The following is a 15,686-nucleotide window of genomic DNA, read 5'->3' as shown; positions in this document are numbered from 1 at the left end:
AACTTTAAGTCCAATCAAGTCATCACTGGTAGAGTTTAAAGGTTATCAGCACATTGTTCCACTGACCATGAGAGTTTATAGCTGCTGCCGCCGCTGCTGCAGGGCCCCTGTTCCAATAGCTTGTTTCACTGAGTTATCTGCAGCTTTGCTGATTAAATCACAGGCTCCTGTCAAATCTGGCACATGGAAACTATGTAAAAACATCACTTTTCTCAGCGAGGCAACTCAATTTCGAAACACTCTTTGCATAGAGACGAAGACCACCAGATTCATGGTGAAAAGGTGGGGGCTAATTTTCTGTTTTCATTTGGATCATTGTGCTTTAGAGGTTCCCAATTAGTAGAGCATATCTACATCTTAAACTTGCTATCTGTTATCCCGCTGTGTGAGTGGCACAGGGGCTGGTCTTTAAACACCAAATATGGATGCTTATAGCAGACAGGTTGTTTTGAGGTGAAACCAACTCAGACATGAGTCAAAAGTTCCAAGTTGGGCCGGAACTTTCTTCCCCTCCTCTCGCGCTCCAGGCGGGAGGTGGAGCCAGGCTGAGCCGAGCACGCCCCTTCTGATGGAGCGACCGGGCTCCCAGTCATCAAGTCAGTCAGTGAAGTTTATGTTCCAGAGGAGATAACCTGTAAAGGTCAGATGAAACTTTGATGATCCCCGCGGAAGCATTGGATAATACCAACCATGGCGAGGTCAAAGGCGAGAGTGTACACTTGTTGCGCACTGATGCTGCTCTGCGTGGTTGCCGTCATTGTGTGTATAGCTGTGCTCGTGAGGCGCAAGTGTCCAGGTGACACTTTCTCAAGCGCTGCAGTGGCCGCAGACTCTGGGAGGTGTTCGCAGATTGCACGGTGAGTGGCACTTTACACTTCTGTTATGATGGCAACACAAACATTTCCATTTGTCCTGGTCAGTTAGGCGCCTATGAGGAGCGGCATTACGCACAGCGCGCACTGGCTATCTTGATGAGGAGTAACTAAAACTATCTGCTAACTATATTCTATTCATACTATATTAAAGGCTTAAAGACCTCAGTAGCAATGTGACAACTTCAATTCTCAGAAATATGCCTGGCTGAACCAAATGTAAGACCATATATAGACTAACATGCTTTCCATAACACCAGTCTATGCAAAACACAGACACGCCATTTGCTTACCTGGCAGGTTGGCTATATGAGGCATAACGGAAATAGCATAGCATTGTGAGTGATGACTGTAAAATCTTTCAGAGACATACTTCAGAAAGGAGGCTCAGCGGTAGATGGCGCCATTGCTGCGCTGCTGTGCACCTCCGTCATCAACCCGCAGAGTATGGGCCTCGGAGGGGGGTCCATATTCACAGTGATGGACAGCTCTGGTAACAGCCACATTCATTCAGCCCTATAATAAATACAGCAGAAGTAACCAGTGTTACTCAGTGGAGACAAATGGTATTATCTCCTCTTTTTAAAGGCAAAGTGAAAATCATCAACTCCAGAGAGACTGTACCAGGGAAGTTTAAATCTGACCTGCTCAAGTCATGTCCCAAGACCTTCCAGTTTATGTCAGGTACTGCTCTGACATTTCACACCATCACAGACCTGCAAGTTTATTTTCCTGATTCTTTTGTTGGGAGCATTTCTTGTTTTTCTTGCTCAGACTGTTGTTGTGACAGGTATTAGGTTACTAGGTCTCTGCATTGTAATGCAAGAGGGAGCAGGGGGAAGCCCAGATATTCTGCTCCTTTTGAGAAATTCAGTGTGGTTCACATCTGGGGAACTTTTAGTTACCACATAAGGGCACACAGTTAAAATATTTATGGCAGGTCTAGGGCTGAATGTGCTGTCAGTCCTTTCTTGGACATGCAAATGTCTTTGTTTTTTGCTTCCTATGCAGTTGAGTGTGGTTGTATACATATTTGGGGCCCAACAGACCTGACATAGGAACTGGCCACCAGCTGAGCTCTCAGCCAAGACCCCACACACAGTGGAACAGGAGGCCTTCACTAGCCATTAATCATGATGCGACATGTTCTTGTAAGCCTGTATAAGAAGATAGGAAAGAACGATAAAGAACTGATACTATGAGAACATTATTAGGCAGCAGCAACCTTTGTTTACTGTGTAGCATTAAGCTATAAAACAATATTGTTTTACAAATGGATAACATTTGTATGGAGGAGCGTCCACAAATACATTTCTGTTAGACATTTAAAAGATGTGAATCACTATCATTCCAATATTTCGGATTTTCCCTACCTCAGGGGTGTCAGAAGTTCCCTGATTCTTAACTCAAGTATCTTAAGTAAATGTTCTGCATTCAAATCCTACTTAAGTAAACGTACAGAAGTATTATTAGTAAAAACTGCTTAAAGTGTGACAGCAACAATGCTAAAATTGTCTCTGTTAGTCGTAAGTGCTATATTGTAGGCAACTGGACTTGCTTGCATTTCTTGATCCCTCCCCAGACGACTTCACACCCATTCACCCCTGGTCCCACCTGATCCTAACGACTCACATGGTGGCCAGGTGGGTCAACGACTCACATTGTGACCTTAACGACTCTGAAACTAAGAGCTCACGCGACCCCTACGACTCTGCAAGGGTTCCCACCCACACAGCGTTTATAGCCTCCAACTTGTACCAGTCATTTAGAACTGAGGAAGCTTCTTGGATGAGAGGCGAAACGTCTTCAAGAAATGCAAGCAAGTCCAGTTGCCTACGATACAGCACTTACGATTAACATGACCTGGATGACTGAGAATCTTCACTGACAAGTCTCTGTTGGTGTATTTCTTGTTATATTACATTATTATGTTAAAAAGACAGTTCACCCCTAAATTAAAAACACATATATTACCTCTACCTGTGATGCTTTGTCAGTCTAGATTGTTTTGGTGTGAGTCACCGAGCGTTGAAAATATTGGCTGTAGAGATGTCTGCCTTAAATATATAATGGAACTAGTTGGTACTCGGTTTGTGGTGCTCAAAGTGCCTAAAGATACATAGAAAAAACAAAACAAAAAAACTCAACAGCAATGTCTCTCTCCAGAAATCATGATCTGGTTACACAGAATAACCCACAGACCTTGTTGGACAAACTTTTTTGTTTCTATCGAACTTTCTCTGCCAATCGTATCACCACGCAGAAAGAAGAGAACATCTACTCATGGACAAGAGGCTCATGTTTGTGACAACACAGGATGTAAACATTAATGGAGTCCTCTTTGGCTTAGCTGCAACGTTAGCTAGCTCAGTGGTGCGCAGTGAGCCAGCAGAAGATGCACGCTTCCTCCTGCACTGTGGTACGGTTGGTTGGTGTAGTTTGGTAGAAAGAAAATAGTTCCCAAATGAAACTGCTCACAACAAAGTCTGTGGATTATCTTGAGTAACTTGGTCATGATTGATGGAAAGAGACATTGCTGTCTAGTTAAGAAAAAAAAAAGTAGGGGTGGTATATACAGTCACTTTATTAGGTACACCTTGCTGGTATCAAATTGGACCCCCTTTTGCCTTCAGAACTGACTTAATTCTTCATAGCACAGATTCAACAAGGTGCTGGAAACATTCCTCAGAGATTTTCATCCATGTTGACATGATAGAATCACACAGTTGCTGGAGATTTGTCGGCTGCACGTCCGTGATACGAATCTCTCGTTCTACCGCATCCCAAAGGTGCTCTGTTAGATTGAGATCTGGTGATTGTGGAGGCCATTGGAGTACAGTGAACTCATTTTCATGTTCAAGAAACCAGTTTGAGATGATTTGAGCTTTGTGACATGGTGTTACATCACCCGGTGAGGTCTTCTGCTGCTGTAGCCCATCTGCTTCAAGGTTCAACATGTTGTTGGTTCAGAGATGGTCTTCTGTATACCTTTTATGTAATGAGTGGTTATTTGAGTTACTGTTGCCTTTCTATCATCTTGAACCAGTCTGGCCATTCTCCTCTGACCTCTGGCATCAACAAGACATTTTCACCCAGAGAACTGCTGCTCACTGGATATTTTCTCTTTCGCGCACCATCCTCTATAAACCCTAGAGATGGTTGTTTGTGAAAATCCCAGTAGATCCGCAGTTTCTGAAACACTCAGACCAGCCCGTCTGGCACCAACAACCATGCCATGTTCAAAGTCACATAAATCATCTTTCCTTGAGTTGCTGCTATGTGATTGGCTTAGCTATTTGCGTTAACGAGCAGTTGCACAGACAACTATGTTTTCATTAGTTATTAATCACCTGAAACTAAGAATCATTGTGTTTTCATTACCTTAGATTGAGCTGTTTATATGTACATATGGAGCAGGTCCTCTTTCACAGAGTCCGCCATGTTGTTCTAGTTGCCCAGAATGGACAAACCAAACACTGGCTTTGGGTAGGGCGGTTTTCATTTTCTTGTCGACCATTGTAATTCTCCCACTCCTTTGCACACGTGAAGTTTCAGTTAGTTGCAATTTGCAACCTCACCACTAGATGCCAATAAATCCTACATGAGACCTTTAGATGGATATAGTAAATTAGTATTACATCAGTTAATGACAAGCACCTCAAAATGGTACTTAAGCACAGAACTTGAGTAAATGTACATATTTATTTTCCTATCCATCCATCCATCCATCCATCCATCCATCCAGGTAGCCAGTGGATCGGGGTCCCAGGGGAAGTTCAGGGTTATGAAGTGGCACACAAGCTTTATGGGAAGTTAAAGTGGGCCACCCTCTTCGAGCCGACCATCAAACTGGCCAGAGGAGGATTTCCTGTTCCACAGGTCCAGGGTCGATACATCCCGTTCACTGATTCAAACATGACTCAGCCACTACGGTATGAAAGCCACCCAAACGGGACTCAAAAATGTGATAAACACACAATGAATATCTCACCTTTCTACATTTAAGTGATATTCTCTTTCTTTGTATTTGTCCTTCAGAAAGTTGTTTTCAGATAAGAATGGCAACTTGCTGAAGGCTGGTGATATTATTAAGTTTGAGAAACTGGCTGACACTTTGGAGACGATTGCAAAACATGGGCCGGGTGCTTTTTACACTGGAAGAATAGCAGAGGATTTAATCCGTGACATACAGGAGGCAGGTATTGTCAGACGGGTTTCATCATGCTCTCCTTTTTCAGCCATTTTCCATCTCTGCCACGATGGCACAATGATTTAATTACAAAAGAACAAATCAATTGGGTTTGTAAAGCACTGCAGTGATCACTCACAGACTCCAGTGTGAGCTGCCTGGATCCATTAAATGTCTTGATTATGTGGAGCTAACATGTACTTTGTTCAGTTCTGCTTAGCAGAGCCACTTGTTTCAATGTTTTTGTTCAGGAGGAACACTTACGGCACAGGACTTGGCATCGTATAATGTTACAGTGACTGATGCGTGGGCTTTTCCTTTGGGAGAGTACCAGATGTACATACCCCCACCCCCTGCAGGAGGCATCATCCTCAGCTTCATCCTTAACGTCATGAAAGGTTCCTGCCGCACACAGACTGCAGAGCTGCGGTTCACCCACACTTTGAAACCATATAATGAAGCTTGTTAGCTGTGTTCATGTGTTGAAAAGAAAAATGCCAAATGAATACTTTCCTTGGTTGTTGCTTACGAGTTATTTACCTAAATGAGGAGACTGAATGATGGTGTGAATATGAGTGTTTCATGTGAGGGAGAATCAAAGATACTGCAGTGGAATCCACTGGGAAAAGTAAACACTTGCTTTTATTTACAGGATATAACTTGAATCCAGCATCTCTGGTAGGACAACAAAAGACACTGGCCTATCACCGCCTTGTTGAAGCTTTTAAGTTTGCCAATGGATTAAAGAAACACATTCGAGATCCACGCTTCAGCTCAGAGGAAGTAAGTTATTTTTAAATAGTTAGGTCTATTTATGGCTTATAACCAGTGGTGCAAGAAGTATTTAGATTCTTCACTTAAGTAAAAGTAGCAATGCCTCAGTTTAGCAATTAAGTATTACTGTTTTGGAAAAAAGAAAGTTGCACTCTAACAGTGTGATTCCCAGAGTGCCGAACAGATAGGCATAGATTTCAGGGGGGACACAGGAAACACGCCCCCCTCAACAATTAGAACATGTGCCTTTGTCCGCCCAAATAAAAACATAAAAGTAGCTTTGACAAAATTAAGGACATTTACACCATACATTGATATGGAAAAGACACAATTTGCTGTATAAGAAAAATCACCAGAATGCAGGATATTAAGTGTTACATGTGCAAAATTTTCTGGCAGAGAACCCCCAAACCCAGTGTTTCAGAAGCATTATCAGGTAAATCTATGTAAAATATAAAAAGTAAATTTGATTGTTTTGCAGAATAGCTGCAGCTAGTCAATATAAAGCTGACTTTAACTACTTTATTTACTGTGAGAAGGTTTAATTTACAACAAAAGCACAATATTTTATTTGTTGACCGCATGTTTTTTGGAGTAAAAACCAAAATCTGCAAAGTAACAAGTAACTCAAGCTGTCAGATTATGAAGTACAATATTTCCCTCTGAAAAGTGGTGTAGTAGAAGTATAAAGTCACATAAAATGAGAAAAGGAAAGTATGAACACATTAAATTGTACTTAAATATCTTACTGGAGTTAATGTACTTAGCAACTGTCCATCATTTCTCATAATGGTCTCAGAACTGCTCAGTGTTTAATCCGCAGGCCTCCCACCCACTTTTAGGCCTATGTTTAAATCAACTGGTCGCGCTGTCAATCAGCTTATCAATGTTCCCCATGAGTACTCCAGTCTTGGGTTATTATGGTGATCTATTAAACACATGCATGAGGTTTGGTTGCATGCCACTGTCCAAAAGTGACGGAGGGTACAGGCTCTCTGTTAGGTCAGTGACAGCGTTTGACTTGAGCATAAGAAACTTTAAGCAAAGATTAGTTGTTGCATTTGATTAGATTTTTGACTGTGTTATTAGTTATGATGCTGTTAGCTAAGTACATGTCATTTAGCAGTTTAACTACCATTTGCAGCAGACCTAGTTGGGTGGCAGTTAAACTACATTCAAATCTAAATAGCATTTTTTTTGTCATACAATATGGCACAATGCCACAGCTCATTGGCAATGGTTGTCATTTAATGACAGTCACCTGCAATTTGACTAAAATAACCTCTGGTTTGCAACCAAAATGTCTGCGATCAAATACTGTGTGTTTCTGTAGAATTTAAGCATTTTCCTGATTCCACTCGAACAATTGCTCCCTATCCTCTCATCCTCGGGCTGCCTAGGCCAGGATTGGCCTGCCCTGGTTTCTAAATCAAACACACCTACACTTCACTTAGTGTCAGTTCAGTTGTGGCTCTGTGAAGTACCTTGTAGTTTGGTGAACTATAGTTTTAATGTAGTTTCCCCAAGAACCTCAAAAATGACTCTGTTTAGTTGGACTCCTGTTCTGTAAAGTGTTGTCATGTTTAACACATTTAGATGTCTAATAAATGCATTTTGTAACAGGATGTTTGTAGGCATAAATCTTGACTCCAGCTATTTATATCAGATATTTTTTTGTTTTCATATGAGCGTAGTTATTCTGAAAAGTAGAAGGTGCAATGTTTGATACAGGTAAAATATTTAAAAGGCAGATAAATAGATGTTAGGCAAAAACAGGGACTGGAAGGGTTAAAAATGGACTGCAGCTCCCTTTCAAATGTAGTTCTGACAGGTTTTTTTTCTTGTTCACTCTGCAAAACAACCAGAAGCCTGAAATATGATCATAACTTCACCTTTGAAGCAAGTGTTTTTTGTTATGTGTCTGTGTGTCTGACTGCTCTGTATCTCTCACAGATGGCCAGGAAATTCACAGAGGATAGCTTTGCCAAGCACATACAGAGCTTGATCAGCAGCGACAAGACTCACGATCCCCAGTATTACAACATCACCCCGTATCTGGACAGCATGGGCACCACGCATGTGTCTGTGCTGGCTGAGGATGGCTCTGCTGTGTCTGTCACCAGCACCATCAACCACATGTCAGTATTTGAAGGAGTTCTGTTTCACAGAGAGAAATCTGCCATCGAGCATTACTGTTGGTTTGAATGTGGAGGAGTAAGAAGATTTAAGAGATTAAGGAATGAGTGTTTTTGTAAAAGGAATTTGAAAATAAATCTCTCTTTTGTAAGACTCCAGTCATCACAGTCCAAAGGCTTTCTGGAACAGCACAGTTAGAGAAAGCTCAGTTTTTTTTGTAGTGCATCTGTGTTGCAATTTCCCTTCATGTCAACATCCAGCTCATTTAATTTGTTTTCTTCACAGATTTGGCTCTAAGGTCGTCTCTCCTAGGACTGGAGTCATCCTCAACAACCAGCTGTACGATTTCTGTGGAAGAGTCGATAACATCTTTCCTGGTAATCACATCAGCATGATGTATTTTGCACTGTCATTTAAATACAAGTCATACAGGTTTGTTTCTGTTTTCAGAAACAAGTAGCTCACTGTCATATGCTTGCATACAACCATAGATGTAGATTTCCTTTTGTTTTTGGGAGGTAGAGATCTGTGTGGATAATTCAGCTCCTGGTAAAAGCATCCCGAACAATGAGCACTGAAGGAGGAGGAGGAGGAGTTTCAGCTGGTTGCAATCCTTGACACTAGATGTCACTAAATCCCCCTAAATCTCACACACTGCTCCTTTAAGTTATAACCTGCCTCTCTGTTCAATAACATTTTTAAGTAAATAATATTCATTTCCATCAGCCTCAGCTGGTCTTTTGTACTTTACTGTGATAATAAGCAAATGTAAGCATGCTGACATGCTCAACTCAGATAATGAATAGATAACAATGTACCTGCTAAACATTAGCATATTAGCATCATTGTGAGTGTATTAGCTTGCTGATGTTAGGGTTCAGCTCAAAACACGCTTTACCAAAGTACAGGCACACAGAGCTGCTAGCATGCGGACTCTTGGCCCTTTAATATGAACCTAGAACTGCAGAAAAATAGACCCTTTGTTTAACAAAGAGAGTTTCTCCTTTGTCAGATGCCAGCTGCTGAACAAAGGTAAAGGGCTGAATAAATGCCCTCCGTCCTCTATGCACGCCTGTGATTCACATCATTCAAACACACTCCACTGATTGCATTTATAATAATTTCCTTCTTGTTCCTCTCACATTGATGAGTCTGTATTGAAGCCGTCTGTCCTGTCAGTCAAGGCTTTTGTTGTGTTGTCAGGGGAGCAGCCTCCATCCTCCATGGCCCCCGCTGTGCTCAAGTCTCAGTCGAAGACGCTGGTGATTGGATCGACTGGTGGGAGCATGATCACGACTGGGATCATCTCGGTATGTGTCTGGGGCAATCACACTAAGTGCCATTAAGATAAATTGCTGCGGACTAATGCCCCTCACTGTTGTCACAGCAAGCACTGTCCTCATGAGCGTCTTCACCATGTCCATAATCCATTCTGCACTCATCACTTTCCCATTTGGCAGATTGCAATGTATTGTTCTGTTTTCTCTCCCAGGCACTCATGAATCACCTTTGGTTTGGAAAAAGCCTCAAGGAGGCGATTGCTGCTCCGGTTGTTTTTGTCGACTCTCAAAATGCAGTGAAGTTTGAGCCCGGCTTTGATAAGGTGATACACACTAAATACACTAATTTACTAAAATAACTCATAATATTTGCTCCATCTGAGTCTCCCCTCCTCTTTGCCCTTCAGAATGTAATCGAGGCTCTGAAGGCTCTGGGGCACAAACATGAAAGTGCAAAATATTTCTTCAACGTGGTCAATGCTGTGGAGAAGAAGGACGGCTGCATCTGTGCTGTGTCTGATGCCAGGAAACTGGGCGAAGCAGCTGGTTACTGAGACTGCGAGCTGCTGATATTGGTTATTCAGGAGGGCCTGAAGGTTACAGAGACCTTTCACAGCCACAAAACCACAAAGGCTTCAACAGATGGTGTTAAATCATTGAACAAGTCACTGAACAACAGGCCTCTTCAGCTGAACACACAGTCTAACATGTAGCAGTTAAACACGTGGCATCTGAACAGAACGGACTGTAATGGTGACACTATGGATTTTACTGTGAAAGAAGAAACAACTGTGACTGTATCTGACCCCAGTGACTCCTCTGTTCGGCTTGTTTGGACAAATCTGTAGCAATTTATTGTTACTTTTTGAATCTTTCTCTTGTAAGACCATTTTTTACATCATACAAATGACTTGATAGTGCATTCATGTTATTATCTGAGACATAAAATATATAACAGGCTTTTTTTTATTAAGTTATTACTTGTTCATAGCTGGTATTTCTATTATTCACACTCTTAGTACCAAAGTTATTCTGTCACCTCCATTATATGCTGTATGCTGTAGCAATGTTTATGGAATATGCAGTGAATTAAATATGGATATTATGTATAATATTCAAATAAATATATTTTTTTTAACATGTTTCATGCTACAGTGCAAGGGCGTAGGGTTAGTTTCAACACTGATACACTTTATGCATTCTGGTGAATTTTTTATGCACCGATTTATGCCTTTTTGGCTTCAATTTTTGGTGAAAATGTATTTAAATTTGTCAAAAATAAAAGTTCTTGGCTACTTTTGTGTCTTTATATGGTTCTATCTATGAAATCAGTGATCACTGTGTTTAAACATCCAAAAACACCCGACAAATCTGTTTGTCAGGCTGCAGATTCCCTGTAAGAAATGTGTTAACTGCCCTTACGATGCATGCCCTTGAACGTAAGGGCAGTTAACACATTTCCCTGCAAGAAATGTGTTAACTGCCCTTACGTTGAAGGGCATGCATCACAAATTTGCTTAAGCCATTTTGTTTTTTGAAATATTACTTGAAAACATTTTGTAGAAATGCATAAATGTCATAATCGGTGCCATTTTTAAACGGCATTTACTGAGATCAACTCAATAGTACCTAGAAAATTGCACAAAATGGAGTTTTTACAATAAAGGTCACAGACAGGTGCAAAAATAAAATCGCACAAGAGTTAAATACACAAATAGCTCAAACAAAGTATAAAAGGACAGAAATCAATAAACCCTGGTGGCAATCTATGACAACAACAAATAACAGCAGGTGCTTTCTTTGGATGTGGCAAAGTGGCCCTCAGCCGCCTGTTCAAAATGGGGTCACTGCTACTGAAATCTGTAAATCCATCCCTTTGTGCCATAACACATTCTGAACAAGCTGCGTGACTTGTCTGTGCCGTTTTTCATAAATTATTTTTCAAATTTGTGCCGGAGCATGCAGCAGCTGGAGCACGATTATCAGATCAAATAGTGAGTCATACAAACAGGAGGGCAGTTTCCTGGGAGAAAGTTTGTGAAGAAATATGATGCACTTGAAGTCTCTGCTCAGAGACCTACATTGAATATGGTTTCATTTCACACAGTAAAGTCATATATATTTTGCTCTTTTACTCTAAATGGAGGGGAGGGGGAGATGAACCTTGAGGGTAAAAGGTAAGATAATGAGATCCTGGTGATTTTTAGGGGGTGGGCTCTGTTGCCCTGTCACATGGTATTTGGACCTCAGGGGGTGTGACAGTCACACTGTGCCCTGACCTTATAGGAGCCACCTGTTGCAAATGCCACATTACCATGTCTGGCAGCAGAAACAAAAGGTTGCCAGGAGAGGATCATGGGTAGGGCCTCATGCGATGACCACCCTGCCTTTCCCTGGCAAGCAGCGGCAGCTCAGGCGTTTCCCTGACAGCACACAGCAACACAGATGATCCGCTGGCTCAGAAACAAGCACAGTGTTTCCAGCGACCAATCCCAAACAGCACAGTCCGAGCCGATTTCTTTTATTGCCCTATTTGCGGACTAATCTGCATAAATAAATCCTGTTTATTTCTGTCAGCAGCTGCACGTTCTGCCTGTGGCCCAGACGTTGCAACAGTTCCTTTTATTGTGGAGATCTTCAAAATAAAACACATGCAGACACACCTTTAATTGAGATTGGTTCTTTTATTGGCAGTCAGTGTTTGGCATGAGACAAGTACACACAAGGCTACAAGGAAGAGTTTGACGTTGAGACAATAAACATAAACTACGAACCGAGTGGACATTGCTCTCCATCATTCAAATAACACATTCGACATGAAAGGGGTCCGCTCTGACTGTAATTTACATTTGCTGAACTGTTCCCTGTTTTACTGTGTCATCCAGTCAGCCGCGTCCCTTTTTTGTTTATTGTTCAGGCTTACAGCAGGAGGTCACTGCGCTCAGTTTCATAATTAGAGTCATTGTTATAATTACAGAGTCGGACAAAAGACGGAACACCAACACAAATAATTACAGCAGTAATCAGACATTTTACTGTTACAAACACATAGAACACACACTTAAACATTTATTATATATCTGGTGGTGCAGGTATGTTTTTCAGTGATCCCTCTAACAATCGTGAGCCATTTGGTCATCGTTTTACCGTAAAGAGGTATGCGTTCAGCTTTGTATATATCCCCTGTTATAAACAATGTACACAGATTATATGCTATGGAGAAACAGAAATATAAAAAAAACAGTAGTCCCCTTTAAAGTGCTTTCAGTCAGTCTTACTTAATCATTATGTGCTACTGTAGACAGACTCTAACCAATAGGTAACAGTCATGGCTGTGTCTCATAACAAACACAGGGCCACTGAAGGACTGTATCAATAAATGGAAAAGACAACATATTTGTAGAGACAAACGGCAGTAGGACGGGCAGTTTGGGCACTGCTCAGACTCGGTGGCCCACATTAACACTTGGCTGCGGTGTCATATATGCACTGAAACACTGTGGTGATGACTACAGCAGCTCAATAATCACAAAGAGGTGAATATCAGCATTTAGGCAAGTACAAAAAAACAATCAGTAACAGCTACCCATTGTTGAGTCCTACCTGTTGTCTTCTAAGATTGCTTTGTTCACCAAAAGTGCACAAAAATAGCCCATGGAAACACAAGAGAACCATGTTTTGTGTCCTCATTTACATCTACACAAGGGCTGCGTGGGTATTCACAAGTGGACATTTGGAAAGGGGGGGAAAACGCAAAAAGTCTTGACCTAGCAGTTTTGCCGGCGTCACGTGACGGGTCGTCGGCTGTATAGTCTGTTGAACTTGTGTCATAGCTTTTGTTGAGAGATTAACAGAGAACACACAATGTGGAGCTAGGCCCTGCCTGCCAGAGATAGTCCCAGTCCTGGTGGAGAACCCAGAGGGACCCTCTGTTTCCAAACTAACTCGACTTCAGCTACCGCCGGGATGCTGCTCCTCCATCCAACCAACTGATCTAAATCTCCTTGGGATTGGCTCCTCAGCTGCCACTATCAGAGAGAGAGAGAGATAGAGTGATAGAGGGAGAGAGAGAAAGACAGAGAGAGAGAGCACCGGTTCATTAACTCTTCCAGCCCCCCTCCAATGAAACCGCACCTCGTTCCCAAGAGCGCCATCCACCAACACAGTAAGTCCGCCGTCATGACCGTCGCTTCACTGTCATCTTGTGTGGGTTAACTCAGAGATGGTTAGGAATAGCTTGGTAGCCGTGTCGGGAAGAGAGGTTCACAATGTGGGCACTGGTCTCCCCCGTGCCTCAGAGGGTGACTAGGCTCGTGGTGTGAGGGCGAGAGGGCGAAGGAGGTAACAGAGTGCTGTGGGACGTTTCAACCACAGTTGAAAGAGCCTCAGAGGGGAAAGACCCCATCACCTCTCACAGTAGTGAAGGGTGAAGTCTTTGGAAAGCTGCTTCTCGCCCAAACTCCACGGCTCCAGCTCGAATTTGTTCCCCATGTCGTCCTCATCGTCCTCCCCCTCTTCCTCATCCTCCTCTTCCTCCTCGTAGTGGCTGGGCTCCTCGATGGAAGTCTCCAGGTGATAGCAGTAGGGCTGACCCTCCGTGTACTCGTAGATAGTTGGTAAGCTGCTCTTCAGGCTGCAGCGCCGACGCAACGCGACCAGCAGCGGCTGAGGCATGGTAAATATATCCACGTTGTTGCCCAGGTCAATCCAGGCCAGGTTGGAGAACATCTTGGGGTCTTTGAGCATCTCAGTGAGGTCTTTGAGTATTGCCAGGGTGAGGCGGTTACCGTTGAGAGCCAGGGTGCTGAGTTTGGGCAGCGAGGCAAGAAGAGGCAGGAGAATCTTCAGGTTCTCGTCATGGAGTTCGGTGAAGCTGATGTCCACAGCCACCACGCTGTCTCTGTTGTTCTGGAGGTAGAAGGCGACTTGACGGACATCACGGGTGGACAGGGGGATGCCGGACAGGTCGACAGAGTCACTGGACAGCTTTTTCTGTAGAGTTGTCTTGAGACTGTTGAAGACAATAAAGACAAAGTGGATTTACTTAGATGTCTCATGAAACACACACACACACACACACACACCAGTTTAGGTTTCAGCTGGAAGGTGAAAGGATGGTACTTGGGAACAAGGCCCTGGTTTTATGTTGTGTTTCCTGTGTTGTATAAAGGAGGGGGTGACTGGGCCGGCATGGAGCGGAAGGCTGACACAGAGACTCCAGCATGGGGATTTAGTAGTGTAAACAGAGGAGCCAAAACATCCGAGCGAGCCAGCAGCTTGAGCTTAAAGCTCTGACGGCCAGGAGCTCCTTACAGCACAGGGCCAGAACAGATTACTACTTAAAAGATAAACTATGGTGTGTTTTAGGAAAAGATAAAACTTTGAATAGAAGATATCTGGCCACTATATTTATAAGACAGGAAGAAGATTAATATTTTGAGTATGATTTGTTACAATGATGTTATTATCTCCTCCAAAGACGTCACATTTTCTCTCATGCTTCTTTTTTAGTAAGCGAGATGTCTCCAAAACCTGTGGACAGATCTTCTTGACATTTGGTAAAAAGTTAAGAGAAAGTTGTTAGGCTTGAGTGGATCTCAAGTGCAAATCCAAGAATTATTACTTAGTTGGGGCATTTTTGAACAGTTTCACTATTTTTTCATGAACTACTTGAGTGAAATAATTTGTCCATGACTGCTGGTAACACTTTAATATCAGGCTACAAAACATATGCTTACATAATCCATGATAATCATCATTAGTAAATGACCTAATCACTATGACTTTATGTGATTAGTGAGCTGGAATCCAGTTACATGATTAGCCTCTCTGAAAGCAAAAGGGATGGAACGTTCATTTTTAAAAGATTTACTGCTTTAATTGAAAGAAGTGGAGTGTAGTAAGGTAGACAGTGGTGCACTAAAACCAAAAACATTCAGCAGGTGCCAGATAATTGGACAGACATATTTAAGTCAAATGTTTAATGAAGTGAAAAAGAAAAACTGGAATCAGATTAGGGCTTGTCGGCATTACTTATGATAGTTTCTGTTAGTGAGTGGGTCATGCAGCACCATGCAGATGTTTGCATCTGTCTACCAGTTTGATATTTTTATAAGAATAAGTCCTGCTTTCAGAGAGTCTTATCAACTGCATGGGTCTGAGATGAGCTTTTCTATGCGACTGTATTCCAGCTAATTCTGAGGCATATGAATGAATGAATGATTTAAAGGTATATGATGCAGAATTGTAGGTTAGTGTTTGTGAACATGCTTGCCAGCAAAAGTGAATGCCAAACCAAGATTCACTCTTGTTTTGAAACAAGCTTTGTCCGCTTAGTATTTCGCCACTATAAGTTTTTACAAAAGTCCTGACCTCACCTGCGATGTTTGACCAGGAACGTCCCAAACACAGCAAAATAAGAGGAAAACAAGAAAA

At 42.3% G+C, this 15,686-nt stretch overlaps 2 protein-coding genes across 5 annotated transcripts in view; one reads left to right on the top strand and one right to left on the bottom strand.

Moving 5' to 3' along the window:
- Positions 1 to 567: 567 nt before the first annotated feature.
- On the top strand, positions 568 to 10,547 carry ggt5a (gamma-glutamyltransferase 5a). Of its 2 annotated transcripts, XM_033618959.2 has the most exons (12): positions 568 to 857; positions 1,238 to 1,365; positions 1,461 to 1,556; positions 4,618 to 4,804; positions 4,911 to 5,071; positions 5,313 to 5,459; positions 5,714 to 5,844; positions 7,789 to 7,973; positions 8,257 to 8,348; positions 9,175 to 9,281; positions 9,464 to 9,574; positions 9,659 to 10,547. In XM_033618959.2, the coding sequence occupies exons 1-12, from the start codon at positions 691 to 693 to the stop codon at positions 9,803 to 9,805; spliced, it is 1,659 nt and encodes a 552-aa protein (XP_033474850.1). In that variant the 5' UTR covers positions 568 to 690; the 3' UTR covers positions 9,806 to 10,547. The 2 variants fall into 2 exon arrangements, with proteins under 2 accessions (XP_033474850.1, XP_033474852.1); XM_033618961.2 differs by lacking the exons at positions 4,618 to 4,804; positions 4,911 to 5,071 and having other exon boundaries at positions 569 to 857.
- A 1,368-nt stretch (positions 10,548 to 11,915) lies between these two features.
- The window catches only part of lrrc75ba (leucine rich repeat containing 75Ba), a 26,359-nt gene continuing 22,588 nt past the window's right edge, over positions 11,916 to 15,686 (bottom strand). For all 3 annotated transcript variants that reach the window (XM_078170890.1, XM_033619459.2, XM_033619460.2), the window contains one exon: positions 11,916 to 14,262. In XM_078170890.1, the coding sequence (XP_078027016.1) occupies positions 13,656 to 14,262 (607 nt within the window). In that variant the 3' untranslated portion in view covers positions 11,916 to 13,655. The remainder of the gene's footprint in view (positions 14,263 to 15,686) is intronic.

Source organism: Epinephelus lanceolatus, chromosome 9 (assembly GCF_041903045.1).
Source record: "Epinephelus lanceolatus isolate andai-2023 chromosome 9, ASM4190304v1, whole genome shotgun sequence".
In the NCBI taxonomy this organism is placed as follows: domain Eukaryota; kingdom Metazoa; phylum Chordata; class Actinopteri; order Perciformes; family Serranidae; genus Epinephelus; species Epinephelus lanceolatus.
The sequence above is the reverse complement of the archived record's forward strand: the minus strand, read 5'-3'. Positions and strand labels throughout refer to the sequence as shown.

Excerpts from the sequence above, each read along its gene's own strand:
- ggt5a (XM_033618959.2), top strand. The coding sequence starts at position 691 with ATGGCGAGGTCAAAGGCGAGAGTGTACACTTGTTGCGCACTGATGCTG. Across the intron at positions 1,557-4,617 it reads GACCTTCCAGTTTATGTCAG|GTAGCCAGTGGATCGGGGTC; the intron begins GTACTGCTCTGA and ends CCATCCATCCAG. Across the intron at positions 5,845-7,788 it reads CACGCTTCAGCTCAGAGGAA|ATGGCCAGGAAATTCACAGA; the intron begins GTAAGTTATTTT and ends TATCTCTCACAG.